The 11,663-nt window shown below is 34.2% G+C and overlaps 1 protein-coding gene across 1 annotated transcript; it reads left to right on the top strand.

Moving 5' to 3' along the window:
• Positions 1 to 1,030: 1,030 nt before the first annotated feature.
• On the top strand, positions 1,031 to 11,329 carry sdf2l1 (stromal cell-derived factor 2-like 1). Its single transcript, XM_030144403.1, is given in 5 exon segments — positions 1,031 to 1,185; positions 8,860 to 9,052; positions 10,716 to 10,797; positions 10,800 to 10,857; positions 10,859 to 11,329. Coding segments are annotated over 5 exon segments (486 nt in total). The 5' UTR covers positions 1,031 to 1,168; the 3' UTR covers positions 10,995 to 11,329.
• Positions 11,330 to 11,663: the final 334 nt, after the last annotated feature.

The following is an 11,663-nucleotide window of genomic DNA, read 5'->3' as shown; positions in this document are numbered from 1 at the left end:
TGATCGTCTGTTTTTGAATTGTTCACACAGCATTTCCTTTTGGGCTGATATTCACGGTTGGTTGTCCTTAAAAATTGAAAATATTCCATCTTTTTCTTTATGTGATCTTATTTATTTTATGGATTCATTAGAAGTTAATGTCAAAGATATTGTTAACCTTATTATTATTTTGGATAAATATTATATTCATACCCTTTAAGTGGAAAAACACAAACCCCTCCTTTAACTTGATTTTGTGTGATTTATTAAGTATTACAAATCTCTTAGTATATTGTAAATATGTAAAAAAAAAAAAAAAAAAAAAAAAAAAAAAAAAACAGAAAACTTTATTTTAGTTTTTCTAAGTCCTTCCTTTTTAATTGTATCTTGCCTTAGTCCTTTGTGCTCTATTGTCCAGTCAGTTTATTTATTTATTTTCCTTTCAGTTTCAATATTTTCATTACATTTCGAAAGCCTTAATTTTTTTGTTTATTTTGTTTCAAATAGTTGTAATAGTTGTGTTTAACCATTCCACCATGTCTCCAAATGTATTTCTATATTTCTCTTCTGTAATATTTTTCCCATTCTTGTTATGTAAATTTGCTTTGTGCCAATAAAATGTCTGTCTGTCTATCTATCTATCTATCTATCTATCTATCTATCTATCTATCTATCTATCTATCTATCTATCTATCTATCTATCTATCTATCTATCTATCTATCTATCTATCTATCTATCTATCTAGCATGCTAGCTAGCTTGTAATATAATATAATATAATATAATATAATATAATATAATATAATATATAGTGTTTAATGTATATAATATACATTAATTATAATATAATGTAAATTCCTCTTCCGGTTGTAACTGAATCCGACCACCTGACCTGTAAATCGACCAATCAGATGTCGACATTTACTTCCGCCTTTTAGGACTTGTCAAGCCGTGATTGGCTGCGTCCGGCTGTAGTGTTTGAAACCCAGGCTGGGTCTGCGGCTCGGCTCCTCAGTGTCGCCGGGAAGATGGAGTTAATCCAGTCGGTTCGTGTTTGTGTCAAGTCTCTGCTTCTTCTCCTTCTGTGGACGAACTGTGAAGGCAGAGAGTCCGAGCGGAACTACGTTACGTGCGGTTCTTTGGTCAAACTCCTCAACACTAGACACAACGTCCGCCTGCACTCCCCACGATGTCAATATGGCTCAGGTAAGTTCAGTCACATCCCATAATACATGCATCACCACAGAAACTAACAATAACAATAACAACAATAATAATAATAATAATAATAATAATAATAATAATAATAATAATAATAATAATGACACTGAATTCACCATTAAACCAAGCGAAACCTTACATTCAGTCCAACATCAGGCCATTTATCTGTTCATCCTCATCTGTTACATCCATAATCTACCACACAAACACAAACCAAGGTGCCTCATGTTATTATTTGATAGTAAATTGGGTTTATAGACCCAAAAATCGGCCTTGTATTGAACTCAAACCTCCACATATGCTACCTTCTCGTAACCGACGCCCAGTCATGTCTATTGAGATGGAAACAGATGCAGAAGTGCGTCAGAAATAATCTAATCTAACCTTTAATTTAAACTAAACAAACTCTCTTTGCCATATTTGTCTTATGCCGAAGTAAAAACGATATTTTAATGGTTATAAAAATGTATTCGATGCTTTCTGAGATTCTTCTGTTTTTGCACAACAAGCAGGAATAGATTAAATTGCCATTTTTGACAGTGGAGTTTGGTTTTTTTCTATGTAACATGAAATAACATTTTGAGTAGGGGTGGAAGAAAATATGGGTTCTGCAATATATCGCGATATTTCATTTCGCAATACTGTATCGATATTAAAAAGTACTGTATCGATATTTTTAGGTATTTATTCAAATGCAGATATTGTGGAGGTTCATTTACTTTTTTTTGTTTTTCTTATTTGTTTATATTTATTTATTATTATGTAATACTGTTTTATTAAATGATGTTAGTTCCGTTGTTGGGATTGAACTAAAATAATGTTCTGATGTTAGTTATGAACAAATAAAATATGAATATTTGAACAGGATCTTAAACTGTAATGTCTGTAAAACAGAATTTAAGTTTTAACACAGGAACATTTTGTGATATAACATTAGATCCTGTTGTGATCAAATAAAAATGTGTTTAGTTTTGGTGCAGATTTCTGGTGTAATTCCATTCTTCCAGGAAATAATCATTTAAAAAAAGAAACAAAACCGATTTAAACAATTGTCATTTAACAGTATATTGATATATCGTGATATATCATATCGTGATCCTGGTATTTGTGATTTGTATCATATCACCAGATTCTTGCCGATACACAGCTCTAATTATGAGGCAGGCTTTTATTCCTAAACAAAATTATTTATTGGAAAATACTTTAATAACAGCTTGTATCTTCATTTAAAATGCATAATTTAAAGGTTCAATGTGTAATGTTTAGTGACATCTAGTGGTGAAATTGCACATTGCACAGTTGTGACCCTGTCTCACCCTGACTTATGGAGGCCAACGATAGTACAAAAGGCTTCTGTTAGGAATTGTTTTAGAGCACAGGTGTCAAAGATGCGGCCCGGGGACCAAATCCAGCCCACCAAAGGGTCCAGTCCAACCCTTGGGATGAATTTGTGAAATGCAAAAATTACACTAAGATACGAACAATCCTTTTAGTTCAAGTTCCACATTCAGAACAATTCAATCTCAAGTGGGCAGGACCAGTAAAATACTATCATAATAACATAGAAATAATGACAACTCCAAATGTTTCTCCTTGTAAATGTAAATATTTTCATGTATTTACACTAAAACAAAGTATAATTTCACAAAAAATATGAACAACCTGAAATGTGTTAAGAGAAGTAAGTACATTTTTAATAATATTCTGTCTGTTATTAAATGTTTTGTGTATTTGTAGATCCACTGTGATCTGTAAGTTATAATATACATGTGGAAATGATAAACTGAGGCAGAATATCATGAAAATTACACTTATTTTTTCAGTTTGTTCATGTTATTCACATCTTTTGAAACGATAGTTTGTAGATGTAAACCTTTTCATAATGTAAATTAACTTTTTTGCTCTAAAACAAAGAAAAAAATTTGGAGTTGGCATTATTTATATATTATTATGTTCTTATTTGACTGGTTCGGCCCACTGCAGATCACATTTAGCTGAATGTGGAACTGAACTAAAAGGAGTTTGACCCCTGTTCTAGACCGTTCCAGTTCAGGCAGGGGTGTCAAACATAGGGACCGTGGGCTAAAACCGGCCCACCAAATGGTTCAGCCCGGCCTGTGGGATGAGTTGGTGAAATGCGAAACTTAAACTGAGACATTAACAGTCAACAGTGTCAAACTCATTTTAGTTCAGGTTCCACATTCAGACCAGTATGACCCAAAGTGGGTCAGACCAGTAAAATAATTTAAAAAATAACCATAAATAATGACAACTACACATTTGTCTCCGTGTCTCTTTTAGTGTAAAGAAAAAAGTAAAATTACATGCTCACATTTACAAACTATCCTTTCACAAAAAATGTGAATAACTTGAACAAATATGTATAAATATGTGTATACTTTAAGTCTCAACATCCTCCAAACATCATCTGCTTTTGCACTTAATGATTTTTCAGTAAAATTAACAGCTGTATTTCATAGCTTCTCCACTAGTGAACAGTTTTTAACGTGCACTACAGACAGGAAGGAGCCTCTTTAATAAACATGCTTCATTCTAACTTACTGTGACCGGAAACTCAACTCTTCCCCATGTTTCGGTGTTGTCTGGCTAAATTTAGAGCACATTTTAACAACTTCTACTCACTTTTTTTTTTTTTTTAAACTATTTGTCAGTGTAGGTCTAAGTGGTTACTCTCAGATAGATTCTGGTCATATTTAAGTACAATTTATTTTCTAATTTTTGCCTTCTGTATCTCTGTGGTTTATCTGGCACCAGTTCAGGGTCGTCTTCTGGGCACCTGTGTTCAAATAACCTCACATTATATTCAGTTTTACTCAAAACTATGCAAGTACCTATCGTCAAATATACCTAAAGAATGAAAAGTCTAAGACTATATACCTCACACAGCAGGTCTTAATGCATAATTCAGATTTTTTCATGAAATCCGATTTTTTTTGTGTGTGTGCTTGTTCATGTTACACATTAAATGCGACTTCTATCACTTTTGAGTCTGACTGAATGTGACCCTGAAGTGACCTACATGCCACAAAAGAGATCTTGAAGTGACCCACATGCACAAAAGAGGTCCTGAAGTAAAAGTGACCACGCAGACACACACTGTGTTTCTTTTTTCTTTATTTTGGATCTCCATTAGCTGTACCATAGCTACAGCTATTCTTCGTGGGGTCCTTACAATAATATTGTCAACTAGTCAATCCAAATAACATACAATAGATCATACAAAACAATTTTCACATACTACATAATAGGGCTGCTCGATTATAGAAAAAAAAAAAAAATCACGATTATTTGAGCAATAAATTGAAATCACGATTATTAAAAAGAAAAAAACGATTATTTGTTAACCTTAAAGCTGTTTATTTTTTTCTTGCAAAACAATGTAAAATATACTCTTTAAACATAAATAAAGCTTTTAACCACTAAGCAAAGCATTTTCACTTTTGTACAAAACAAAAAAAATCTTGAAATCAAATAAGGTGTACTGTAAATTCAAGTATGTTTCCTTTTGTAAACAAATAGTGCACTGGAATTAAACTGCTATAGACTTGCCATAGAACTGTAGCAATAAAAAAAAAAAACCTCACCTAAAGTGCAAATTATAAATTCAAGTATGTTCAATGTAGTATGAAACATAGTACATTCAGTGGCGTGCTGTGAGGTTTCAGTTAAGGCCTTCTGTATACAACAGCCATCTACAGGGTGTCCCATAAGTCTCCATACACAGGAGACATACAGCGGTTGGACAAAATAATGGAAAACACCTAACATTGTGGCATCATAGAAGGTGTTTCCATTATTTTGTCCAACCCCTGTAATACATATGGTTCTAACATGTATTTCTTTATATTTCTTCTTTATAGTTCTTCAGCAGTGGAGGACACGCATTGAAATGTGTTCCCGACAAAATGGCAGTCATATAGAGCATATTATATAAATAAAAATGGTTTATGTCAAGAAACGTTTATTTTTTCCTATGTATGGAGACTTATGGGACACCCTGTAGAATATGCACGTTAGGGTTATAACGGGTTAGGGTTAGGTTAATACGGGAGTTGCAGCGTAAAGAGATTCGGAGACTGAAGATTGCATTGCGGACGAAGTTGTTTTTATGCGTTTTAGTTTTTCATAAGATAAAGAATATATAAAGGTGGCGGTGGTTAAACTTTAGATGGTTACAAAGGTTTGTTGTGTTAGCGGTCGGTGCGGACACAACTACGAAACACTTTTTGCACGTGATGTGTTTTTGCTCTTCGTCTTCTTCATCAAACCCAAAGTGATTCCATACAATTGAATTGGACTTGCCTTTTTTGTTTACCAAGCACTTCTGCTGGGATTCTCCTGCTATTTTTCCAGACCGCTAGGTACAACTTTCCTCTTGGGGTGGACCTGCCGGCTAGCAGGCAGCAGTAGCTTAGAGGGGGGCGGGGCAGAGCAACTCATGGGAGCTTGCGTGCGCGTGAATTAAAACAACTCAAAATTAATAATCGTTTTTTCTCGATTACATAATTTTTGTAATCGTTGCGTGTAATAATCGAAATCGTAATTGAATTTCGATTAATTGCACAGCCCTACTACATAACATACAAAAAATAAACAACAGACAAAAATATAGACAACGACAGCTCCTTTAGGTCAGCAGCAGTACAGTATATACATACATTTATTCAGTTACCCAGGTTGTCAATCATTTATGGTCAATAGATGTTTCTAGACTGATTTCTTACATTTCATTTTACAGTTTTCTTGTGTGATGTGTTCCAGTAGTTTGTTCCATTCTTGCATAGATCTATATAATACCATTCTTTTCACTGCATTTGTTCTTGATTTGGGTAGTATAAAATTACCTCTGGTTGCATAGCTATGTCTGTCTGAACTAAAACAAACATTTTTGTACAAGATGGATGTTTTTTTTTTTGTTCTAATAATATTTCTAAAGAAAACCAGTAATGAGTAAAGTAATCTTTTTTAACAGAGAGCCAGTTCAAGTGTTATGCATCGGAAGAAAATATGGAGGGACGCAGAATTGTGATGTTTGTCGCATTTCAATGACATAAAGGTTGGATAAAATGTGACCTAGCTGTTCAGACTGAAGTCGCAGTGCAAAATATCAGATACATATCAGATTATTGGGCCAAAATTTGAAATAAATCAGATTAGGTGGCGTTTAAACTATCTGTAACTGATCGGACACAGGTCACATATGGGCAAAAAAAATTTGATTTGGGTGGCATTTGGCTGCTACGGAGAGGATTAGGGCCACTGAAAAAAAAAAAAAAAAATTGTTAAGGTCCAATAGGTCCAATGTATGTTTTTTTGTTATTCTTCTGAGAAAACAGTTAGAATTATGAGATTAAAGTCAGAATTCGGGGAAAAAGTCAGACTTTTTCTCAGAATTCTGACTTTAAACTCAGAATAATAATCATTATAAAAAAAATATATTGGACCTTTTTTTTTTTTTTCTTACAGTGGCCCTAATCCTCTTCCGTATCCTGCAGTCTGAATGTAGCCTTAGTATTCATTGTGCTACGTTGTACTTTGTAGATATTCTGAAACTGATATCTTGAAACTGAATCCAAATCAGCCCTGAGGCCCTTTAGCTACAAAGGAAGTCAAACACCCAACAAAACTGACATTCACAATGTGAAATATCATCACCAAGGATCATTTTACTGAACATGCTGCTCACAGAACAAGCAGTTCATATAAAAACGAAAGAAAAAATACAGTGAGACTAAAAGACTAAAATTTACAGTACAATTTTAGCCTTTGACATTTATTTCATATTTGTCAGAAATTTATGCAGTCTTTGCAAAATAACACTGATTTCTAATTAGAAATGAGTTAAAACATGGGGTTAAATCATGGCATGTAGTATTATGGACCTGACAGGTGTAAAATAAAATAAAATTAGTGCATAAATTATTATCTTTGCATCAAAAATAACTATACTTTCCTTCATATAGTAAGTGCATTTGATGTTTTGCACAACATAAAGTTCTCAGTGTGTTTTCATGAGTGAATGTTCAATGATTTAAGACAGAATAGAGGAGTAAGTGTTTCATAATTTTGCAGGGAGAATCATCTTGGACTGATAAATTGGTCTTAGTGTCGATGCACAAGCCTGATCAAATGAACCTGTTGATTTAGGATTAAATATTAACTACAGCGTCTTGTCTGTGATGCATTAACCCTTAAAGAACTACTTTAATGGTGACTTCTAAGTTCATTGTTCCTCATCATCTAACCTTTATCAAGGGATTTATCACTATTTATTATTTTGTCCATCACATTTTTGTCGTATTTTCCTATATTTAATTCACTGATCATGTAGATGTTCATTAAAATTCAGAGTAAATTCAAAGGTTATTATATCAGAAAAAGAGAAAAATGAAGAAAAGTGACTTTTCAAGTGAACATAAAAAGAAGCATCTACAACCACTGTTACTGGTTAAAGAAAGAAAGAAGAAACAATTGTTTTGGAGAAGATGACGGTGTTTCATGGTAACTATGAGCCGCTGAACGTCCAAATGGGTCAGATCTGATGACCACGAAAAGATGAAGAACTGTATTTACACCAATTATTTCCATGTATTGATAGAATTAGTGGACCAACAGGTATTAAACAGTTTAGATCAGTAGATGGTTTTGGTTTTTGAGGGTTAACTGAATAAATACAGGTTCTGGATGTTATGAAATGACCAATTCTCCTAAGTTTTTCAAGTATTTTATTCATTTTCTCCTCACTTTAGATGGATTTGTTCACTTTTAGTCCATAGTTCAAGGGTTTTGGTTCAGTTTTTCCTTATTTTTCAGTATTTTACTCATTTACTGTCATTTTACAAGTTTTTGTACAATTTAGCCCATCAATATTTGAGGTAAAACTGCATTAGTACTCCAATTATTTCCATGTATTGATTGGATTAGTGGATCAACAGGTATTAAACAGTTTAGATCAGTGGATGGTTTTGGTTTTTTACGGGTTAACAGAATAACACAGGTTCTGGATGGGATGAATGATGATTCGCCTAGTTTTTCCAAGTATTTCACTCATTTTTTTCCTCACTTTATAAGGATTTGTTCACTCTTATGTCATATTTCAAGGGTTTGGGTTCATTTTTCCTTATTTTTCAAGTATTTACAAGTTTTTGTACATTTTATCTTATAAATAATTGAGGTAAAACTGTATTTACACCAATTCTTTCCATGTATGTGATAGGATTAGTGGATCAACAGGTATTAACATTTAGATCAGTGGATGGTTTAGTTTTGAGGGTAACAGAATATACAGGGTTCTGGATGGGTATTAAATGATGAACTCTGCTAATTTTTTTCAAGTATTTGCTAATTTTCACCTCACTTTACAAGGATTGTTCATTTTTAATGCCATATTTCAAGGTTTTTTGGTGAATTTTTTCCTTATTTTTCAAGTATTTTGCTCATTTATTGTCATTTACACATTTTTGTATATTTTATCCTATGAATATTTGAGGTAAAACTGTATTTTGCACCAGTTATTTCCATGTAATTGATAGGATTAGTGGATCAGCAGATATTAAACAGTTTAGATCAGTGGATGGTTTTGGGTCGCAGGCGCGGTTCAGGTCGTCCATCAGAACCTCATGTTTTGTGTCCGTGCAGGCAGTGGACAACAGTCTGTAACTGGAGTGGAAAGCGCCGACGACGCCAACAGTTACTGGCAGATTCGAGGCAAACCCAACCGTCCGTGTCAGCGCGGCGTGGCCATCAAGTGTGGTCAGGCCATCCGCATCACGCCATGAAAACCAGCCGCAACCTGCACACGCACCACTTCAGCTCCCCGCTGGCCAACAACCAGTCAGACCACGCATGCACACGAATCACAGAACCAGTGTCTACATCAGTCGGACTGCACTGGGGTGGACGGGCTCAGCTGTTTGTGACTCCATTTTCACAGTTAGCGGTTCAGTTCGTTAACCCTCTGTTCTCCGCCCACAGAGGTCCTTTCATTTTAATGTCATTTTAGACCTTTGAAAAGAAGCAATCAGTCAAAGTTTATTTATATAGGACTTTACAACAAGACGAAGAAGACAAAAGTGCTTTTACGTCTAAAAGCATGTTAAATTATAAGATAGCACTTTGAATTGTGAATGAATGGTGGTGTATAAATAAATGTGCCTGGCCTTTCCTTTAACCACCAAAGGACGTAATAATAGTAGTAGGTATGTCAAAATGTTTTCATACAGTTTGTTTTTTTAACTTTTTAAAAAATGTTTGTATTTCATCAACTTGAGCCATAAACAGAAATACCAAATACTCAATAACTGTCATGTTTTTAACCCTTTAAATGCCATATTTGTAACATAAACAAACCATTTTTTTTATGCAAAAATCCCCAATTTTTTTTTTCCAATATTCTACACATAAATTGGATTAGTTTTTTTTTTTTTCCTTTTTTCATCCTGGCATATGTCAATGATTAACTGTGGTTAATATACATTATTATTGTTTTGTTCTATGTCAAATGTTAAATGCTAAAATGTATCAGCGTGTATTTTTGTACTCACTTGGTAGAACGGTATTAGTCTAGGAATTTAAACACTGTAAAAAATCTAAATCTGACCAAGTGTATTTTTCTCATTTCTAGTCCAAATATCTCATCACACTTAAAATCAGACAGAATCACCTAAAGAGGAACTGTTCAGTGAGATATAAGAACTGATTTATAGACAATAGATCTGGAAAATCTGATTTCTAGAAATCTGACCAAGAGAATTTTTACTTGTTTCATTGGCAGATTATTTATTCATTTATCTTAATTCGAGATTTTTTTTTGCTCGAATAACCAAAAAATCTTGAATTAAGCCAAAAAAATGTTGCTTAATTTTTTTGCTTAGTTCAAGATTTTTTGGTTTATTCGAGCAAAAAAATCTTGTATTAAGCAAAAAAAAATCTTCAATTAAGCAAAAAAAATCTTGCTTATTTTTTGCTTAATTGAAGATGTTTTCAAATTTTTTGAAATATTTAAATTTTTTTGCTTAATTCCAGATTGTTTGGTTAATTCAAGCAAAAAAAAAAATCTTGAATTAAGCAAATAAAAATCTCCCAATGGAACAAGTGAAAATTCTCTTGGTCAGATTTGTTGAAATCAGATTTTGCAGATCTATTGTCTATAAATCAGTTCTTCTACCTGAACAGTTCCTCTGTAGGTGATTCTGTCTGATTTTAAGTGTGTTCAGATATTTGGACTAGAAATGAGACAACTACACTTGGTCAGATTTAGATTTTTTGCAGTGCATTGTTTATAATGTGCTGATTTTAGTGGATGGGTCAGAATTACAAAAATTTCAAAAACATGAAGACGGACCAATAGAATCGTTTTATGCCAAAAGAATAAAAAAAAGACCAAAAATGGACTTACAAGGTTTCCACCTGACATCGACGATATACTACTAAAGTCCTAGAAAAACTACAGATAAATAGAAAAAACTAACTCTGTACTCCGTCCACGTTCTTCGCAGGAGGTCAGCGCCTTTGGAGAGAACGGCGAGGGCGACGACCTGGACGTGTGGACGGTCCAGTGCGACGGCGTCCACTGGGACGCGACGAGACGGTGCGCTTCAAACACGTGGGCACCGACGTGTTCCTGAGCGTGACGGGGGCAGTACGGCCACCCCATCCGAGGCCAGCGCGAGGTGCACGGCATGAGCGCGCCCAATCACCACAACTGGTGGCGCGCCATGGAGGGCGTGTTCATCCAGCCCAGCGTGGAGCCGCTGCGCCACGACGAGCTCTGACGGGCACGTGATCAGACGCAGTAACGGACACGCCTGTGCGCACAGACTCCGCCTTCACGTTCCTGTGGTCGTTTTATAGCTCGCATTGGACAGAAATGTCGTGTGTGTGTGTGTGTGTGTGTGTGTGTGTGTGTGTGTGTTTGGGCTCCGACGGACGAAGATAATGTGATTTTTTTTTTTTTTTTTTTTTCTACAAGTTTGATTAAATTAAATGAGTTATGGGCTGCATTTACACTATGTGGACAAAAGTAATGGGACACATTAGATTCAGGTGTTTCTTTTCCAACAGGGGTCCGGGATATAAAACTATAATGACTAATGTCAGAATATAGTTTTATATTATGGAATAATATTATTGCATTGGTTAGTTTGGTTTAACCCATAAAGAACTAGTGTGACTTTAGTGTCAGTTTCCGAATTAATTTTTTTCTCTATTTAGGGATTTTTTTTATTCTATTTTAAGATGTCCTGTTCATGAGGATTTAAGATAAAAAACATCAATATTTCCTTAAAGTTTAATGGTAGATTTTTCTTTCTCACTGAGATGTGAAGAAAGTTGTTCAATTTGTTGATTATTTTTTCATTTTTTCATTTTGTTCAGTTTGTTGATTATTTTGCTCATTTTTTATTATTTTGTTCATTTTTGGTAATTTTGTTGACTATTTTGTT

The sequence above is a fragment of the Sphaeramia orbicularis genome, chromosome 9 (assembly GCF_902148855.1).
Source record: "Sphaeramia orbicularis chromosome 9, fSphaOr1.1, whole genome shotgun sequence".
Classification (NCBI taxonomy): Eukaryota; Metazoa; Chordata; class Actinopteri; order Kurtiformes; family Apogonidae; genus Sphaeramia; species Sphaeramia orbicularis.
This window is presented reverse-complemented; position numbering and strand designations above follow the sequence as displayed.